The following is a 21,064-nucleotide window of genomic DNA, read 5'->3' as shown; positions in this document are numbered from 1 at the left end:
TGACCAGGACTTTCTAACGTCAGCATCTGTGTTTGCTTGTTTGTTTGTGTGCGTGTGTGTGTCTTCTCATTGACGCACTTGGATGTGCAGCAGCTGCAGCAGGTACCCGTGCAGCATGTGTACACTAACCAGGTGCAGTATGTAGAGGGAGGAGACACAAGCTACACTACCAGTACCATGTAAGTTTCAGGGCAGACAGTACACTCACTTTCTTTTGAATTGTTGCCATATCAAAGACAAAAAAAGAAAGAAAGGGTCTGATTAAAGGGGAACTGAAGTCAGTTTTAAACTTGCTTTATTTCTTAATTAACGTGTTATTCAATTACGTTTTCGGTTTTAGTGACCTTATATCGTGACTCGTATTGGCAACTAATTGAAATTAAATATTATACTTATCGGCCTGTTCGGTTTTTAGCCATGTTGAATTTAGTTCGTTTGGTCCACGGCAGGCGTCGCTTATCCGCACGATCTTCACGAGACTTGTGCGAGACTTCGAAACGTGACGTGTCAGCCAGGTGTCAGTGCCGCCATTTTGAAAACTGTTTTCCAAACAAAATATTGCACAAAAACGAGTTTACATGACTATTACTGCCTGCTTTTTTCCAACTTTCCTGATTGCTATCAAAACAAACAAAACTTCCGGCTTGATTACATCAGCATTCGAAAGAGGGGCGCGCGTCTTTTGACAACATCGGCAGATGTTGGTCACTTTCCCTGTGTCTGAAATCGCTCCTTACTCACTGTATAGGGCACTATATAGTGGGGACGCCATGTTGTAGTGCTGTCCGAAACCTTAGTGAGGATTATTTACACCCTATATAGTGCACTCAAAAAGCAGTGTACAACGATGGTCACTAACCAAAGCAATATGCATCATGCATTGCGGTCGCACTGAAAGAAATCAAATTAAAATTCTTAAATTTGATTTAATAAAAGGCAGCGGCAAAGAAGAAAGTATTCAGCCTTGATTTAAAAAAAATAACTGAAAGATGCAGGTACTTCGTATTGATTAATGTGGGAAATACGCTCAGTATAATATGTATTTATCACAAAAATACATGCATGCATTTATTATTTTGAAACCCACCAGCCGCCTGATCTGGCACGTTTTAATTGTGCGACAGTAATGACGTAAATGCCAGTGTGACGGACTAGTGTCTGAAAGCGTTTTTTCATTTTACCAATGAGCTCACTATATAGTCCTCTTTATAGTAATTCCCTATATACGGAGTAGTGAACGAGTGAGCGATTTCGGACACAGGGTTTGATTTCCGCTGTACGTTTTACTTCCGTCCTACGATGTCTCGCACAGGTCTCAACGAATCTCGTTTACAGCCATTGCTTTGACATATGGACTGATATATTACATAGCACATTTCAAACACTCATAATTTGCTATAGCAGTGACAAAAATAGCTATCAAAAATGCATTCCTATATTTAATAAAATGAGAGAAATAGAATTTTGATAATAAAAAAATTGCCTTCAGTTCCCCTTTAATGGTCTAATAAAGGCTCTATAGTCTGTAGTCTAATTTCAAAGATATCACAGAAAAACCTGATTGGCAAAAACGGCATGTAGAAAAGCCGAGGAGTGTCTTGATTTCAAACTATTGCATACGTTTTGTTCAAACTCAGAAATAAGCTCCGCTCCCAGCTGGAGTTGCTCAGGCTCAAGGCTGATTTCTAGCTCCCTGTAGTTGCATGTATTTTTTGGATGTCTGCATCATTTTACTGCCACTTTTGCAAACCTGCAAAAACTTGCCGAACATGCATGTTGTTTTTTTTCTAGAGAAACTGGCCAATACAAGATCTATTTCTAGGTAATATTGCTACCAATAGCTTCAATTCTGATCCAGAACTTTACTCATATCGTTTTTTCTGTACGTTCAAGTACACGTGCTCATGTTACGTGTGATTATGTTACAAAGATGTGGACGTAATAATCAGACCTTAAAGTGCATATCACGGGTAAATTCAGGAGCAAGATCAATGTAATTCTTCTATTTTATATTAAACTTTGGTCAAATATCTGTCACATTTTGCATTTTGTGCAATTTTTTTACCTTGCGCAATACCAGAAAAATTCAGTTGAAATCAAGCCATTTGAGGCGAATTGGTCCGCCTCTGAAAAAACTTGGCATTTGGATTTCCCGGGAAACATTGATTTTCGTGACGTCACGTGCGGGACGCCTCCCTCTGAATCCTACGTCAGCGCTGGTTTGTTTATGAGAAAATGACCTGGTGGTTTTCTGCAAATTTCTTCAACGTTACCACGTAATTATTAAAATGGTTAACAGATGTATCGTAGGTGGGTGTAGCAACACCAATCTTGATGGGATTAGTACTCATCGTTTTCCAAAAGACCGGACAATGAGAGAGAAATGGGAGCGCTTCGTGCGAGGCGCCCGGAAAAATTGGCTACATGCTACAGACTACAGCATTATTTGCGGTGCTCACTTCACAAGGCCCGACGACTTTGAGAACTATTTGCAGTGGGAAATGGGCTTCGCGAAGCAACTTGATCTGAAAAAAGACGCAGTTCCATCTGTCAGAATGCCCAAAGCAACACCGTCTCCATCTGTGTCAGCGTCACCAAAGGAGCCAGCCGTGTTTGTCTCCCCTGACAGAAGGCGAAGTGCCGCATCCACTGAGGCCCTCGAAGCCGAGGACCAAGCAGAGCCGAGAAAAAGACCAAGAAAATCGGCAATTCACAAGTTGACTGTTGCCAGGGTAAGAAATAATTCTGACATCTCATTATATTCTTCATCCAAAGGTGAAGTAACATTGCGCTCAGGTGACAATTCCATATTTCAATGCAAAATCGCTAGCTGCTAAACTTGGTCTACACAGGCTGTGCACTGAAACCGTGCAAGCTCTCGCAGCCTGCTGGCGCTTCCGCAGGTGACGTCACGAATCTGGCTCCAGACTCCCTTGGGATTTTTCTAGACGTGTTTTGTTATTTTTTTCTGCTGTAGACAGATGGCCTTGTGCAAAATTACCCTTCTGGATGAGTGTGTAAAGGGACATACCTTCATATAAAAAAAAATGAAATTGGTCCAGGATATGCACTTTAAATGGCAATTCATGAGGCATACGTATTTTCACCAGAGGGGTTGGGGTCAGTTGGACAGAAGGGTCAAGGCTTGTTTGCTTTACAATTGTAATTTGCCTCCTAGCCAGTAGAAGGCCCTAAAAATTACAAACTGCTTCTTTTATAAGGTTCAAGTGAAGTAGCCTGAATGAGTGATATATATGAGGCAGTTTATTTTACAAATTTGTTGATAATAATTCTTTGTGTGTGTTTTTTTTTTTTTTTTTTTTTTAAACCTCTTCTTAGACGTTCCGGCAGTTTTGTGTACACTGACAGTCCCTTGTACACTCAGACCAGTGGTGCTCAGTATTATGAAAGCACCAGTGTCAGTGTCTCTGCCTCCCAGGCTGCCTCCCCTGTGAATACAGGCTTTGTGACGGGGACGGGGCAGATTGTGACTAGTGCCACGCCTGGAACAGGGGGTGGAGCCACAGCAGTAATCGCGGTGTCTGGGACGGCTGCTAATGGCTCTGGGGACGGAGGAGGCGGGGCTAACGGGAGCAGTGGCAGCTACGTGATTCAGGGAGGCTACATGCTCAGCAGTGGCGGAGGTACCAGCAGCAGCAGTGGAAACGGCCAGAGTTACTCACAAAATGCTCGCGTCTCCCCGGCCACTGTGAGTATTAGCGAGGGAGAGGAGAATAGCGTGCCGTCTGCAGACAAAAAGGTATGACCGCGGAAAAAACTCATAAAGGAGAAGAGCGGAGCCCAACCGCTCGACTACACCTGTCACTCACTCCGCCACCTTCACCCTTTCCAGTAACAGAACGATGATGTGTTCATCGTTCCCTTTCACGCATCAGAGAGCACAGTCAAAGAGCAGAGGGAGTCAGAAAGTCGCCACTGAACCTCTGCCATTAGGTGCAATGGAATATAAAATTTACTGAAGTTTACAGAGAAACAGTAACAGAAGCAGACTCTGTATGCATAAAATATTCATTAATTCAAATGTATTCTATCACAGCACTAGCACAGATTTCCTTCTTTCACTGTGCTGTCATGTTCATCCAATTCAAATATAGAATTTAATCATAACTTCAGCATGTTTCATATCATAAATTGCATGCTAGAAGAGAATCACCTTTGATATTCATATTCACTCAAAAGGCCTTCAAACACAACTGTTAGGAGAATCACACAAAGCCATAGGCATCCCATTGGTTACATGTTGTTGCATACCCATATTTGTATGCGACGGCACGCTGAAAGATATGACTGATAAGCATGTGTGTGTGTGTGTGTACATGACGTCACTGGGGTATATATACAGCACAGGATGGTGCCACTGTATGACTTAAGGTTGTAAGTCACTTGGGTTTCACATGTCATGTCATTCTGACATATCTCTGTCAGCATGTGTATGCATGAGTGGGAAAGTGCATGCAAACGTGTGGCTATGTGTATCCTGTCCTTGTCTGCGTGTGTGTGTCAGGTATTCCTGGGCTCTCTGTCTGAGTGTGCGTGTGGCTGTGTGTGTGTCTCATCCTTGCAGCTGTCCTCTGGCCCTCAGGTGCAGTGGTTGTTGGATAATTATGAGACGGCAGAGGGTGTGAGCCTGCCACGCTCCACGCTCTACTGCCACTACCTGCTACACTGCCAGGAGCAGAAACTGGAGCCCGTCAATGCTGCCTCCTTCGGAAAACTCATCCGCTCCGTCTTCATGGGCCTGAGGACGAGGCGCCTGGGTACTCGGTAAAAAGAAAAAAAAAAGATACATTAACAGCAAATATTCACACCCCTATCCATACACTGTGTGCACAATTATTAGGCAAGTGAGTACTCTGACCCTACCATTATTTCTATGCATGTTTTCCAACCGCAAGCTAGATACACTTGAATGCTAATTGGATTTAAGCATTCTCAGGTGGTATTTATTTGTGTAATGAGGGAGGGTGTGACCTAAAGTCATTAATACCCTATATTAAGGTGTGCATAATTATTAGGCAGCTTCTTTATCTCAGGCAAAATGGGCCAAAAAAGAGATTTAACAGACACTGAAAAGACAAAAATTGTAAAATGCCTATCAGAGGGATGCAGCACTCTTGAAATAGCTAAGCTATAGAAATGTGAGCACAAAACAATCAAACGTTTTGTTGCAAATAGTCAACAGGGTCGCAAAAAATGTGTGGAGAAGAAAAGACACAAATTAACCGCAAAAGACTTGAGAAGGATTAAACATGAAGCTACCAGGAACCCATTATCCTCCAGTGCCACAATATTCTAGAACTGCAACCGACCTGGAGTGTCCAGAAGGACAAGGTGTTCGGTGCTCAGAGACATGGCCAAGGTAAGGAAGGCTGAAACACGACCACCACTAAACAAGACTCACAAGTTGAAATGTCAAGATTGGGCCAAGAAATATCTGAAGACAGATTTTCCAAAGGTTTTATGGACGGATGAAATGAGAGTGACTCTGGATAGACCAGATGGATGGGCCCATAGCTGGATAACTAATGGACACAGGGCACTTTGACTCAGACACCAGCAAGGTGATGGAGGGGTAATGGCATGGGCTGCTATTATTAAGGATGAGCTAGTTTGACCATTTCAGGTTGAAGATGGACGTAACATCAACTTCCAAACCTACTGCCAGTTTCTAAAAGATACATTCTTCAAGCAGTGGTATGGGAAGAAGTCTGCATCATTCAAGAAGGCCATGATTGTTATGCAGAACAATGCACCATCACATGCACCCAAGTACTCCACTGCTTGGCGAGCCCACAAAGGCCTTAAAGATGACAAAGTAATGACATGGCCCCCTTCCTCACCTGACTTAAACCCTATTGAGTACTTGTGGCCCCTTCTTAAGCATGAGATTTACAGCGAGGGAAGACAATACACCACTCTGAATAGCATTTGGGAGGCCGTGGTTGCTCCTGCACAAAAAGTTGATCGTCAACAAATCAAAAAACTAACAGACTGGATGGAAGGCTCATGGCAGTTATTGAAAAGAAGGGTGGCTATATTGGTCACTGAATATTTTTGAAATGCTAGAAGTGTTTATTTGTTAATTCTGAGTTGTTTATTTGTTACACTGAAAATTAAAATAAACAAGTGAGATGGGAAACTTTAAGCTTTTCATTTAGTTGCATAATAATTCTGCACACTTGTATATTCCCCTGAGAAGGCCTAAACTCCCCTTTCCTTTGTTAATCATTCTGGTTTTAGGTTTATTAACAATTTGGATTGACTGAGAGCACTGTATTTGTTCAACGATAAAATTAATCATCAGGAATACAACTTGCCTAATAATTGTGCACACAGTGTAGACATGTATGCACAGGCAGACACATATCATCTTTGTTTTTAGAGGGAACTCAAAATATCACTACTATGGGCTGAGGATTAAAGCTAGCTCCTCTCTGCTCCGGCTTATGGAGGACCAACAACACCTGGCAATGAGGCAGCAGCCCTTCTCCCAAAAACAGAGGTAATCTGTCCTCCATTCTCTACATTATTTTTTAATTCTCTACATTGTCCATGAGAAAATACAGGACTTGGATGTTGCCATGAGTTAAGATCCATGTGCAGAGGCTCTTCAAGTCCAAGCATATGAAAAAGTAGTTAAAATATTTTACTTGGCAAGTACTTGGCTGAAGACTTTTCAAATCATCTGCTCTTATATTCAACAAGAACCACCATCACAAAAAAGAAAAAAAAAACACGAGAAATGATGCTTTTTTGATGCAAAACTGTAATTACTGTAACAAAAACATAGCAAATCTCAATTGGAATAAATTAGTCTTGCCCTTTAGTGCTGCTGATTGCTGCTACATGGAAACATGCTTTTTGCCAATAAAATGGAATAGATTTTACATTCAAGCAGCCAGACCTTGCAATAACTATACAGGCTTAAAAGCACCCAAGATGCATTTAAAACAGATTAAAATCAGAGAACGTAAAGCACTTCAGGACGCCTGATATATGCATTTTAATTAGATGTTTTAGAAATGCGTATATAATGTGTCAGTCCACCAGATTTTCATACCAGATGCTCAGATTATGGATTTTGAGTTATACCTGGGGCGGCACGGTGGTGTAGTGGTTAGCGTTGTCGCCTCACAGCAAGAAGGTCCGGGTTCGAGCCCTGTGGCCGGCGGAGTTTGCATGTTCTCCCCGTGTCCGCGTGGGTTTCCTCCGGGTGCTCCGGTTTCCCCCACAGTCCAAAGACGTGCAGTGCAGGTTAGGTTAACTGGTGACTCTAAATTGACCGTAGGTGTGAATGTGAGTGTGAATGGTTGTCTGTGTCTGTGTGTCAGCCCTGTGATGACCTGGCGACTTGTCCAGGGTGTACCCCGCCTTTCGCCCGTAGTCAGCTGGGATAGGCTCCAGCTTGCCTGCAACCCTGTAGAACAGGATAAAGCGGCTAGAGATAATGAGATGAGATGAGTTATACCTGCTGCATTACGCTACCAAGCCTCCGTATGCAGGAAATACAAACCAAAGTGAAATTGGACCAAGGGAACTTACTGTAAATCTGACATGAAATCACGTGCGTGCAACCCAAAATGGTCCATTTTCCAGGCCGAAAGCCTTGAAAAAGTCCATGATGTACATGATGTTTCAGTGAGGTCTAAAGTGTATTTTTGGACCAGAATGACACCAGTTTTACTCTGGATTTGCAAAGCAGCTAGAGATCATTTAACTTGATGCTTCACTGATTGGTTGGCACCATGCCAAATTCATTCTTGGCACTGTGCCAATTATGTCAGAATATTAGTCGCTGATGGTCTGTTTCTAACACTGGACCAACGTTAACCTGTACCAAATGCTACCAACAAAACTAGAACTGTTGTTGATACAAGAGAGCCGTAAAATGTGTTTTTATTCTTTCTAACTTCTGAACATGCAGTGTTGAAAACCTGGAGACCAGCCCTGTGTCCAAAACCACTCACTCATTCACTACTCCCTACTCACTACAGTGCCTTGCAAAAGTATTCATCCCCCTTGGTGTTTGTCCTGTTTTGTCGTATTGCAAGCTGGAATTAAAATGAATTTTTGGAGGGTTAGCACCATTTGATTTACACAACATGCCTACAACTTGAAAGGTGAAAATTGTTTTTTTATTGTGACACAAACAATAATTAAGATGAAAAAACAGAAATCTGGAGTGTGCAGAAGTATTCACCCCCTTTCGTATGAAACCCCTAAATAAGAGCTGCTCCAACCAATTCACTTGATAAGTCACACAATTGGTTGATTAAGATCCACCTGTGTGCAAAGTGTCACATGATCTGTCACATGATGTCTGTATAAATCAACCTGTTCTGGAAGGACCTGGACTCTGCAACACTAATAAAGGCCAATTTATGCTGACAACGCAGTCCTCGCAGATGGCGTTGCAGATGGCGTCTACGTAGCCCCCTCCCCTTCGCAGACGCTCTGCGCGCACCTCCCAAAAATTGTGACCACCGCAGAAGCCTCACAGACAGCGTCGCAGACAAGAGGGCTCTGATTGGTCCACTCTACATCCGCTGTACACGCACTACCGCTTCCCTACTTTCCCGGTTTGGTTTGTTTTCACGACCACCATTTTTAAAAACATGAGCGAAGATGGAGCAGCACGAAGAGCGGTTGATCGAGGAAGTGAGGAAGTACGTACATCTATACGACTCCAGTTCTAGTCATTATAAGTAACCGGAGGATAAACACTCCACTAACCACACCCACCAACTACTCCTAGCGATTTCGCAACTTCGCGCCCCCTTGCGTTGTGGCGGTGAATAACATCGCGCACGCCTATTACTCCCCGCTCAACGATAAATTACAACTGTCTGCGAAAAGCTATCTGCAAAAGCCTTGTCGCAAGAGCATGCAGAGGCCTTAATAAGCAAGCAACATGAAAACCAAGGAGCGCTGTAAAAAAAAAAAATCCGTTGTTTTTACGGAGAAACACTGGCAGCTGTGGTTGCCAGAATAATCCTGTTAAAAATACAGTGAAATGTAAACAACATTACAGAATAACTTGTACATTTCACTGGGATTCCATGTACAATTAATGATAACTAAATGTAAATTTTACAGGTATTCAATGTACAATAATCAATACATAACTGTTAATTTTACGGATATTCATTGTACAATAAAAAAGCATCTAGGAATGAATTGCGAGTGTTCTCGATTATTGGTTTTTGTGGCTCCAAAATGATGGTTACAAGCAATGATCTACTAGACAGATATTTTATTTGATTTAGAGTTTTACGAAATGTGCCGGAGAACCTCTACTGACATTTTAAAATTTTTTTTAACAGGGCAATGATGTAATTGGGGCGGCACGGTGGTGTAGTGGTTAGCGCTGTCGCCTCACAGCAAGAAGGTCCTGGGTTCGAGCCCCGTGGCCGGCGAGGGCCTTTCTGTGCGGAGTTTGCATGTTCTCCCCGTGTCCGCGTGGGTTTCCTCCGGGTGCTCCGGTTTCCCCCACAGTCCAAAGACATGCAGGTTAGGTTAACTGGTGACTCTAAATTGACCGTAGGTGTGAATGGTTGTCTGTGTCTATGTGTCAGCCCTGTGATGACCTGGCGACTTGTCCAGGGTGTACCCCGCCTTTCGCCCGTAGTCAGCTGGGATAGGCTCCAGCTTGCCTGCGACCCTGTAGAAGGATAAAGCGGCTAGAGATAATGAGATGAGATGATGTAATTTTAACTATCACATTCTGTTTTAGTATTACAGTTTGTCTGTGTTTAAACTACAACAATTTGTAAATTCTACAAAAAATATGATCAACATATTCTTACTGTTAAATTAACAGTGGTTAGGAGTTGGTTAGGAGTTTTACAGTATATTGATGTAAATTACACACTGCTTCATTGTTTTCGTATTTACAGTTTTTTTATGCCATGATTTTACATAAATTCACTGTTAATTCTACGGACATTTTTTACAGTGAGCCTCCAAACAGGTCAGAGACAAAGTTGTAGAGAAGTATAGATCAGGGTTGGGTTATAAAAAAATATCCCAAACTTTGAATATCCCAGGGAGCACCATTAAATCCATTATAGCAAAATGGAAAGAATATGGCACCACTGCAAACCTGACAAGAGAAGGCCGTCCATCAAAACTCACAGACCAGGCAAGGAGGGCATTAATCAGAGATGCAAACAAAACACCAAAGATAACACTGAAGGAGCTGCAGAGATCCACAGCGGAGATGGGAGTATCTGTCCATAGGACCACTTTAAGCCGTACACTTCACAGAATGGGGCTTTATGGGAGAGTGGCCAGAAAAAAGTCATTGCTTAAGAAAACACGTTTGGAGTTTACCCAACAGCATGTGGCAGACTCCCCAAACACATGGAAGAAGATTCTCTGGTCAAATGAGACTAAAATAGATCTGTTTGGCCATCATGGGAAACGGTGAATACTTCTGCACACTCCAGATTTCTGTTTTTTCATCTTGATTATTGTTTGTATCACAATAAAAAAACAATGTGCACCTTTAAAGTGGTAGGCATGTTGTGTAAATCAAATGGTGCTAACCCTCCAAAAATCCATTCCAGCTTGTAATGTGACAAAACAGGACAAACACCAAGGGGGATGAATACTTATGCAAGGCACTGTATATAGGGAATTACTATAGAGGACTATATAGTGAGCTCATTGATAAAATGAAAAAAAAAAAAACACTTTCGGACACTACTCCATTGCGCTGTTATTTACGTCATTACTGTCGCACAATTAAAACGTGCCAGATCAGTCGGCTGGTGAGTTTTCAAAATGATAAATACATATTATACTGAGCGTATTTCCCACATTAATCAATACAAAGTACCTGCATCTTTCAGTTCTTTTAAATCAAGGCTGAATACTTTCTTCTCTGCCGCTACCTTTTATTAAATCAAATTTGAGTCTTTTGATTTTATTTATTTCAGCGCGACTACGATGCATGATGGGATATATTGCTTGGTTAGTGACCGTCGGTTGTACACTACTTTTTGTGATGCATTGTAGGATACTTTGATTGCACTATATAGGGTGTAGTAATTCTCACTATACATTCGGATAGCACTACAAAATGGCAAACTCACTATATAGTGAGTAGGGAGTGATTTCAGACACAGGGCATGACCTCAGAATCAGTCAGTACATGTACAATGAATGGACAGTGTCGAGTGTTGGCTCGTTTCTGGTTCTGGATAGTAACTATACAGTAGTCATTTAAAACGAGTCCCTGTCTCAAGTCCTCTAGAACCAGCTTCAGTCCAACACAGTCATGGATGATGTTAAAAGTCGTAAATGTATCCTGTAGTGGCACTGTTGAAGTGATTATTTGTTGATGGTTACTAGATCAGACAGCAAAAGTGGTGCAAAATATTGCACGCTTTTCAACACTGTTTCTACGCATTCTGTAAACAACACATCTGGTGCAAAAATCCTGTGGCGTGACACACATACACAGACATTTTATATATATATATATATATATATATATATATATATATATATATATATATATATATATATATATATATATATAGTGCTCAGCATAAATGAGTACACCCCCTTTGAAAAGTAACATTTTAAACAATATCTCAATAAACACAAACAATTTCCAAAATGTTGACAAGACAAAGTTTAATATAACATCTGTTTAACTTATAACGTGAAAGTAAGGTTAATAATATAAACTTAGATTACACATTTTTTCAGTTTTACTCAAATTAGGGTGGTGCAAAAATGAGTACACCCCACAACAAAAACTACTACATCTAGTACTTTGTATGGCCTCCATGATTTTTAATGACAGCACCAAGTCTTCTAGGCATGGAATGAACAAGTTGACGACATTTTGCAACATCAATCTTTTTCCATTCTTCAACAATGACCTCTTTTAGTGACTGGATGCTGGATGGAGAGTGATGCTCAACTTGTCTCTTCAGAATTCCCCAAAGAAAATAATTTCTTTCCACCACAAAGGTGAAGGCTACAAGAAGATCAGCAAAGCTTTACTTATCAGTCAGAATACTGTAGCAAAAGTGGTGCAAAAATTTAAGAAAGATGGAAGTGCAACCATCTCACAGAGACGTCCAGGTCGTCCACGGAAGTTAACACCTCGACAGGAGCGTCTTCTGATGAGAAGGGTTGAAGAAAATCGGCATGCAAGTTCACTGCAGTTACCTAAAGAAGTAGAAAGCCAAACTGGGGTGACTATTTCCCATGACACAACACGGCGTACACTGCAGAGGAATGGCATGCATGAATGCCGTCCACGAAAGAAGCCTCTCCTAAAGCCCAGGCACAAAAAAGCCCGCCTAGAGTTTGCCAGGGCCCATGCTGACAAAGATGAAGACTACTGGGACTCTATACTCTGGAGTGATGAGACCAAGATAAATGTTTTTGGAACTGATGGCTTCAAAACTGTATGGCGTCGCAAAGGTGAGGAATACAAAGAAAAATGCATGGTGCCTACTGTGAAACATGGTGGTGGCAGTGTCCTTATGTGGGGCTGCATGAGTGCTGCTGGTGTCGGGGAGCTGCATTTCATTGATGGCATCATGAATTCACAGATGTATTGCTCTATACTGAAAGAGAAGATGCTACCATCACTCCGTGCCCTTGGTCGTCGTGCACTTTTCCAACATGACTAAACACACATCTAAGGCCACTGTTGGATTTCTGAAGAAGAACAGGGTGAAAGTGATTCAGTGGCCAAGTATGTCTCCTGATCTGAACCCGATCGAACACCTATGGGGAATTCTGAAGAGACAAGTTGAGCATCACTCTCCATCCAGCATCCAGTCACTAAAAGAGGTCATTGTTGAAGAATGGAAAAAGATTGATGTTGCAAAATGTCACCAACTTGTTCATTCCATGCCTAGAAGACTTGGTGCTGTCATTAAAAATCATGGAGGCCATACAAAGTACGAGATGTAGTAGTTTTTGTTGTGGGGTGTACTCATTTTTGCACCACCCTAATTTGAGTAAAACTGAAAAATGTGTAATCTAAGTTTACATTATTAACCTTACTTTCACGTTATAAGTTAAACAGATGTTATATTAAATTTTGTCTTGTCAACATTTTGGAAATTGTGTTCATTGAGATATTGTTTAAAATGTTACTTTTCAAAGGGGGTGTACTCATTTACGCTGAGCACTGTATATATATTTATAACTGATGTTCCAAACTGCCTTTATTCACCATAATGCCTCCCAATACAATACCAAAAGCTCATGGTCTGTATCTGTTCAAACTTGTGCCTTTTGAGGAAATTAAACACGCCCCCTCATTGATTTTTCATGCAGAAACTACAGTTTGCATAAAACAAATGGAAATGAGTAACAATACAGAAAATAGGTATAATCAGTTGATGTGCATATAATAAAAATACAGCAAGCATAAATTTCAAGGGCAAATGCATGTGAGGAAAAAACCTTGTTGTGATACTCAAGATTGAAAAGATGATCTGAATACGGTCTCAGTTACAACAGGTGTTCGGTTGCCTTATGGTTGTTTTATATTTATTACCAGTCAATTACCCTTAATGTCATACCCCTTTAGGTTGAAGCCAGTACAGAAGATGGAAGGAATGACCAATGGGATGTCTTCAGGGGCAGGACAACAGCAGCAACAACAGACTTCAGGGCTTTCTGACATCAGTGCCCAGGTGCAGCAGTACCAACAGTTCCTGGGTAAGAACACACCTAGATTCAGATCATACTGGCCGTCATTAATGAGCAGGTTTACAAAATAATACAAAATAATCTTGTGGCAAAATATTTCCACTACAGACACATGTCTGCTTTTAATGCAGTGTCATCTGAGGGTCTGAAGATCACAGGCATCCAGTGTCAGTTTTCAGCCTTGTCTCCTGCATACAGAGATTTCCCCAGATTCTCTGAATCTTTTAATGATATTATGTACCATAGATGATGTGATCCCCAAATTCTATGCAATTTTACATTGAGGAACGTTATTCTTAAATTGTTTCACTGTTTGACCACTCAGTCTTTCACAGAGCTGTGAACCCCTCCCCATCTTTACTTCTGAGAGATTCAACCTCTCTGGGATGCTCTTTTTATACTCAATCATCTTACTGACCTGTTACCAATTAACCAAATGAGTTTGTTTTTAGAATTACACAACTTTTTCACCCCCTGTCCCAACTTTTTTGAAATGTGTTGCTGAGATCAGATTTCAAATACAAAATAAGCTTGTGGCAAAATATCTGATCATTTGATCAAAGAGTTCCATGTGCTTGTTGGTCCATAATCAGATTTTTAAAAAATATCTACATACACTACCGTTCAAAAGTTTAGGGTCACCCAGACAATTTTGTGTTTTCCATGAAAAGTCACACTTTTATTTACCACCATAAGTTGTAAAATGAATAGAAAATATAGTCAAGACATTTTTCTGGCCATTTTGAGCATTTAATCGACCCCACAAATGTGATGCTCCAGAAACTCAATCTGCTCAAAGGAAGGTCAGTTTTATAGCTTCTCTAAAGAGCTAAACTGTTTTCAGCTGTGCTAACATGATTGTACAAGGGTTTTCTAATCATCCATTAGCCTTCTGAGGCAATGAGCAAACACATTGTACCATTAGAACACTGGAGTGAGAGTTGCTGGAAATGGGCCTCTATACACCTATGGAGATATTGCACCAAAAACCAGACATTTGCAGCTAGAATAGTCATTTACCACATTAGCAATGAATAGAGTGTATTTCTGATTAGTTTAAAGTGATCTTCATTGAAAAGAACAGTGCTTTTCTTTCAAAAATAAGGAAATTTCAAAGTGACCCCAAACTTTTGAATGGTAGTGTAGTTTTGTATGTAGAGTATGCAAAACTTTAGGAAAAGGATATGATGTAAATTTGAACCTTTCTGCTGCATTTTTCTAAAATAAATTTTGCAGGTGTAGAGTTAAATGAACTCAATTATAATGTGTAGTGTTTCTGGAACAGCGTTTCTCTATGTGATTAACCTGATTAGTGGCTTTAATCCAATTAGCAGTAGTGTATGTTAGTATGCTGTTTACCACTTGAATAATCTAGTAACTGTCAAATTATGTTATATTACAGGCATTTAGCAGATGCTCTTATCCAGAGCAACAGTTGGGGGTTAGGTGCCTTGCTCAAGGGTATTTCAGCCATTCCTGCTGGTCCAGGGAATTGAACCAGCAACCTTTTCGTCCCAAAGTTTCTTCTTTAACCATTAAGCCATGGCTTCCGCGAATAATCAGATCATGTTTGACTCATTAGTCTATATGTATACACATGCAATTACAGTTTGGAAAGGCCCAAATGAATGTTGAAGACTTTGTATCACTGCAAGCCATGCAAATTTCAAAGAGCTAAATATTTGTAAAATGGTAAAGAATGCAGGAAGTAATATGCAACAGTGTGGAATTTAAGGACACACGTTAAGGGCAAACCAAATGAATGAAGTTAGTTTTTCTGATTGATTTCCTGTGTGCCTGTGTGTGCAGATGCATCCCGTGCTCTCCCAGAGTTTCCTGAAATTGACTTGCAGGGCAAACCTTTGCCAGAGGGCATTGAGCTGGAACACATTAAGAGCTTTCAGCTACTCTACAGAGAGCACTGCGAGGTAACCCAGCAATCTGTCTGCCTCCAGTCTGCCTCTGTATCTGAATGTGACCCAGAGGAAACCATTTATAGCCAAGTCTTTATAGAATAAATTTGATCGTTTTTCATGATTGAATTTGAAATATAAGCAGCTCAGACTGTGGATGTTGTGTGCTTTCTGCGTTCCCTCAGGCCATCCTGGACGTCATGGTGAACCTGCAGTTCACACTGGTGGAGACACTGTGGAAAACATTCTGGAGGTTTAGCGAGAGCCAGGCAGGAGATCCAGCCACGCTGGCTGTGTGAGTATGACGCACACTGATGCTTCATGTTATGCTTTAAAGCAAAAGTGAAAAATGTAAGTAAATTTAAGCAGTCCTGTGGCTCATGTGGACAAGACCTTACTATGTGGACTATATCTTACATGCTGCTATAAATTCTTTATTGTGCAATATATTTAGTATATCTAGTATAGTTGGTATATTCTATTCTATAAAATATTATTATATCCCCGCTCCGAAGGGGGGGGGAATACTGTTTTTTTTTTTTTTTTTTTTTTTTACCTCTGTGCGTCCATCCATCTGTATTTCCGTCCGTCCGAAACACCCTTTTTCTCAGCAACCACAAATCATAGCCACTTGATATTTGTTACCGAGCTTCAGCTTGGGGTTCTATACCGTGTATGCCGTTTTCAGGTCTGTCGCACATTGACATCCTGTTTACCGACTGAATGTATTTACGAAACATATAGTGTGTATTTACAAAATTTTCGTAGCATTTTTCTCAGCAACTACAAATCACAACTGCTTGATAGTTGGTACTGAGCTTCAGCTTGGGGTTCTATACCATGTGTTCCGTTTTCAGGTCTGTTGCACATCGACTTCCTGTTTACCGACTGAATGTATTTACGAAACCTATAGGGTGGATTTTGACGCTATTTCAAGAAGCAAAATGCTATTTCATAAATGACAGTTTACCAGGATGCTATTTGAAATCCCTGGGGAGAACACTGCTCTTTACTTACTTGTTTCAGGGTTAATTATTTGTTGACGTCAACATTCATAATAAGTGTCTTATTCCTTCGATTGCTTGCATTCTGATATAAGTGAGGGTGGGGCTATACATAAGTGAGCAGTAGCTCACAGTTGATCTTGTTTAATTTAGGGTTTTTTTTGTTTTTTTTTAGTATTTACTTGCAAATTTGGTATTTTTGGTTACTGGATTATGTGACAGTTATATTGATGTAAGCCATTGGAACAAAATTCCGTTCAAATGTGCATTTTGAATGTACAGGTGAATGACAAAGTTATCTATCCATCCATCCACTTTTATTAGAGTGAAGTTAGCAATAGATTAGCAAAGCCAAACAATCCAGATGCTCAAAGAGAGAATCTGTAGGAGAGAACGAACAGATATGGCTTTGGGAGGAAATTGATGGAAGCCACTTGTTCTTTGCTTATTTTTTAGTCATGATGAGTCAGAGAAGCGGCTGCCCAAGTCATGCCTGGTACTGCTGTGCAAATATGAACCAGCACTGCGTTGGAGCCGTGACTGTGACAACACGCTGTATCAGGGCCTGGTGGAGATCCTCATCCCAGACGTACTGAGACCCATACCCAGTGAGTCAGCTTTTAAACTCACACCTCTCACTCCAATATCAAAGTCATTTAATTGTACTTGTACTCATAGAACTGCTTCAATACCAACATCTGATATTACATAATACCATGTTGCCAACTCATGAAGTTATAATATGAAACTACAGCAATCTGGATGTAATATATGATTAATGAAGAGAAACTGTAGTGTATTGGGAGCACTTCTCATTTTTGAGCACTGAGAAACACACACTTCCTTTCCCCTCTTCACATTTCTCATAAGTCAAGGTGTACTTCAGAGAACCTTGGGCTGATTTTTAATGACCATGCTTATTGGTGCTGCTCTGCGTACTCGGACCAGCCATCCTCATGTTTAAACACCGTACTCTGTAAACAGAGCTTAATAAAATCTTCCCTGAATTGCTGATTACTGATACTTCAACGGCTCCTGATTGCTGTCAAAGTAGTTTACCCATTTTGGTATTAGTATCACAATTAGTATGGATGAGTACCAAAAAACAGATACCTGTAGTCATACATGGTTTGAAAAAACAATATAATGCATTATATTGTCATATCACAAGTACAGTCCAGATGTTTATTATTCTTTATAATATCAGCTTCTGAAATATTTTTTTAAAAATTGGATTTAAAAAATGAGACATAATTAAATGTTATTATCATGAGTAATATTAATACTCTATTTTGGATACCAATCAGATTCCAAAGGTACCAAAATCCTGGCCAAGTTCCTGATACAGGAACCAATCAGGGTAGCACAAGAACAGTGCGATTTTGCACATTAGAGTTTATCTTGACAATACTGAAAATATTTTAAAGAATACTCTGGTGTTATTTCATCGTTATTTACAGCACCTGTAACATGTGTGATTACCATGGACCACGAAGAGCAATAAGAGAGAGTCTGATTTGTAGAACCCCAATTCCATAAATTTAGGATGCTGTGTAAAACGTAAATAAAAAACAGAATGCAATAATTTGCAAATCTTGGAAACCCAATATATCAAATGTTGAAACTGAGAAATGTTATTGTTTTTTGAAAAATTGATGCTCATTTTGAATTTGATGTCAGCAACACGTTTCAAAAAAGTTGGGACAGGGGCATGTTTACCACTGTGTTGCATCACCTCTACTTTTAACAACACTCTGTAAACGTTTGGGAACTGAGGAGACCAATTGCTGTAGTTTTGAAATAGAAATGTTGTCCCATTCTTGCCTGATATACAATTTCAGTTGCTCAACAGTTCGGGGTCTCCTTTGTCATATTTTGCACTTCATAATGTGCCAAATGTTTTAAACGGGAGACAGGTCTGGACTGCGGGCAGGCCAGTTTAGCACCTGGACTCTTTTACTACAGAGCCATGCAGTTTTAATATGTGCAGAAAGCGGTTTGGCATTGTCTTACTGAAAGAAGGGAGCCCTTCCCTGAAAAAGATTTTGTCTGGATAGCAGCATATTGCTCTGAAATGTGGGTATATCATTTAGTATTAATGATGCCTTCCCAGATGTACAAGCTACCCATGTCATGCACCCTCATACCATCACAGATGCTGGCTTTTGAACTGTGCACTGATTACAAGCCGGATGGTCCCTCTCCTCTTTAGCCTGGAGGACGTGGTGTCCATGATTTCTAAAAAGAATTTCTACTTTTGATTCGCCAGACCTCAGGACAATTTTCCACATCACCTCAGTCCATTGTAAAAGAGCTCGGGCCCAGTGAAGGTGGCGTTGTTTCTGGGTATTGTTTATATCTGGTTTTAACTTGCGTTTGTGGATGCAGTAATGAACTGTTTTCACAGACGATGGTTTTCTAAAGTGTTCCTGAACCCATACAGTGATTTCCACTACAGACACGTGTCTGCTTTTAATGCAGTATCTCCTGAGGGCCTGAAGATCACAGGCATCCAGTGTCAGTTTTCAGCCTTGTCTCTTGCATACAGAGATTTCTCCAGATTCTCTGAATCTTTTAATGATGTTGTGTACCACAGATGATGTGATCTCCAAATTTTTTGCAGTTCTACATTGAGGAATGTTATTCTTAAATTGTTTCACTGTTTGCCCACGCAGTCTTTCACAGAGCTGTGAACCCCACCTCATCTTTACTTCTGAGAGACTCAATCACTCTGGGATGCTCTTTTTTATACCCAATCATCTTACTGACCTGTTTGTTTTTAGCATTACACAACTTTTTCAGTCTTTTGTTGCCCTGTCCCAACCTTTTTGAAGCGTGTTGCTGACATCAAATTCAAAATGAGCATATATTTTTCAGAAAAACAATAAGATTTCTCAGTTTCAACATTTGATATGTTGTCTTTGTACTGTACTATTTTGAATGAAATATAGGGTTTCTATGATTTCCAAATCTTCACATTTTGTTTTTTTATTTGTTTTGCACAGCATCCCAGATTTATGGAACTGGGGTTGTAGTTTTATCCGACTTTCAAACATTAGAGCAATGCGGTAAAAATTAACAAGCTTTCTCTGAGACTATGTAGTTTCCATGTGCAATCAGCCGGAACCTGAGACACATCCGTGATCATTTTGGCTTCACTGCAACTCATAGCCACAAATTCTTCTCTCTGAAGAAGTAATCCCATATCTGAAAGGACGACATTTAGATTTAGAGTTTAAATTACAAACAGTGTAGACTGAAGTATTCAGGAAAGTGTTTACATAATACACATTCAATGTAAAGTGTCCCAACCACCGGCTGGTAAATGTGCACTGATGGTCCCAACATCTGCTTTTAGACTTCTATTGTGTAACTTTCACGTGAGCTGGTTTTCTTGCAATCAGGAAATTGGGTCATTGGTTGTGGTTTTTGCACATACCCTACAGATTAGATGAAAAGAAAAAAGCGCTTTTTATCAACCTACATTGTACAACACATAAAGAGACTTAAAGGCTCTGTGAGAGTAAACTGAGCAAAACTGTTAACTCAGTCTGCTTCTCATGAATAACGGTTTCAACATACCGCATCTTCTCTGTCCAGGTGCCTTAACTCAAGCCATCCGAAACTTTGCCAAAAGTCTGGAGAGCTGGCTGACTAATGCCATGATGAACATCCCTGAGGAGATGGTCCGCATCAAAGTGAGACAACAGTATACCGTATTTGCAAACAGAATTAATCCTGTACCAATCGATAACTGACTTTTGAAGGGGCTTCATGTTGTATATGGGTATACGATGTGCACCTTAAATGAGGCTAAACTGATGAGAACCCAAAATGGGGCTAAACTGATGAGAACCCAAAGCAGCTGACTAAAGGGAAAGTATTCTTGACAAGAGCTGCTTTTCCTCTTCTTTGAGCTCCAGCAGAAAAATGGCTTGATTATTTTTCTCCGTGTTGATAATTTCTCCTCGGTGTTTGTAGGTGACATGTGCGAATGCGTTTGCGCAGACGCTGCGCAGGTACACCTCTCTGAACCACCTGGCCCAGGCTGCCCGTGCTGTGCTGCAGAACACTGCGCAGATCAACCAGATGCTCAGCGACCTCAATCGAGTCGACTTTGCGAATGTGCAGGTCTGTGTGTGGGGTCTCACATGCCCTTCTGAAGGAGAGACTATAGAGTGCACAGTGAGCTGTGGATGCACAAGCGACAGTGGGTTCCGTGGGCTGGTTGAAACTTGGTGTGGTGCTGAAAAATGTGTGAAATGCAGCATATTTTTCATTTCCTGTATGTGTATATACTGAATATTACCGGAAACTCTGAGTCACCCGGAAAATGTGGAAATGCAGAAAATACTTTCGAAAAAAGTTTGCATATTTTGTTGATAAGTGAGGAATAAAACATGATGGGGAATGGATGTGATAAAAGAGGAATAAAAC

General features: G+C 40.6%; 1 protein-coding gene across 3 annotated transcripts in view; it reads left to right on the top strand.

Annotated features, from left to right (window-relative positions):
• The window catches only part of rfx1a (regulatory factor X, 1a (influences HLA class II expression)), a 51,455-nt gene that overhangs the window by 14,989 nt on the left and 15,402 nt on the right, over positions 1-21,064 (top strand). The window contains exons 5-14 of one of the 3 annotated variants that reach the window (XM_060901647.1): positions 91-179; positions 3,340-3,709; positions 4,604-4,785; positions 6,404-6,523; positions 13,589-13,719; positions 15,520-15,638; positions 15,809-15,918; positions 17,084-17,235; positions 20,228-20,325; positions 20,609-20,758. In XM_060901647.1, the coding sequence (XP_060757630.1) occupies positions 91-179; positions 3,340-3,709; positions 4,604-4,785; positions 6,404-6,523; positions 13,589-13,719; positions 15,520-15,638; positions 15,809-15,918; positions 17,084-17,235; positions 20,228-20,325; positions 20,609-20,758 (1,521 nt within the window). Of the gene's footprint in view, positions 1-90; positions 180-3,339; positions 3,761-4,585; positions 4,786-6,403; positions 6,524-13,588; positions 13,720-15,519; positions 15,639-15,808; positions 15,919-17,083; positions 17,236-20,227; positions 20,326-20,608; positions 20,759-21,064 lie in introns of all 3 variants that reach the window. The other 2 variants (XM_060901646.1, XM_060901645.1) reach the window with 2 other exon arrangements.

The sequence above is a fragment of the Neoarius graeffei genome, chromosome 20 (assembly GCF_027579695.1).
Source record: "Neoarius graeffei isolate fNeoGra1 chromosome 20, fNeoGra1.pri, whole genome shotgun sequence".
NCBI lineage: Eukaryota > Metazoa > Chordata > Actinopteri > Siluriformes > Ariidae > Neoarius > Neoarius graeffei.
The sequence above is the reverse complement of the archived record's forward strand: the minus strand, read 5'-3'. Positions and strand labels throughout refer to the sequence as shown.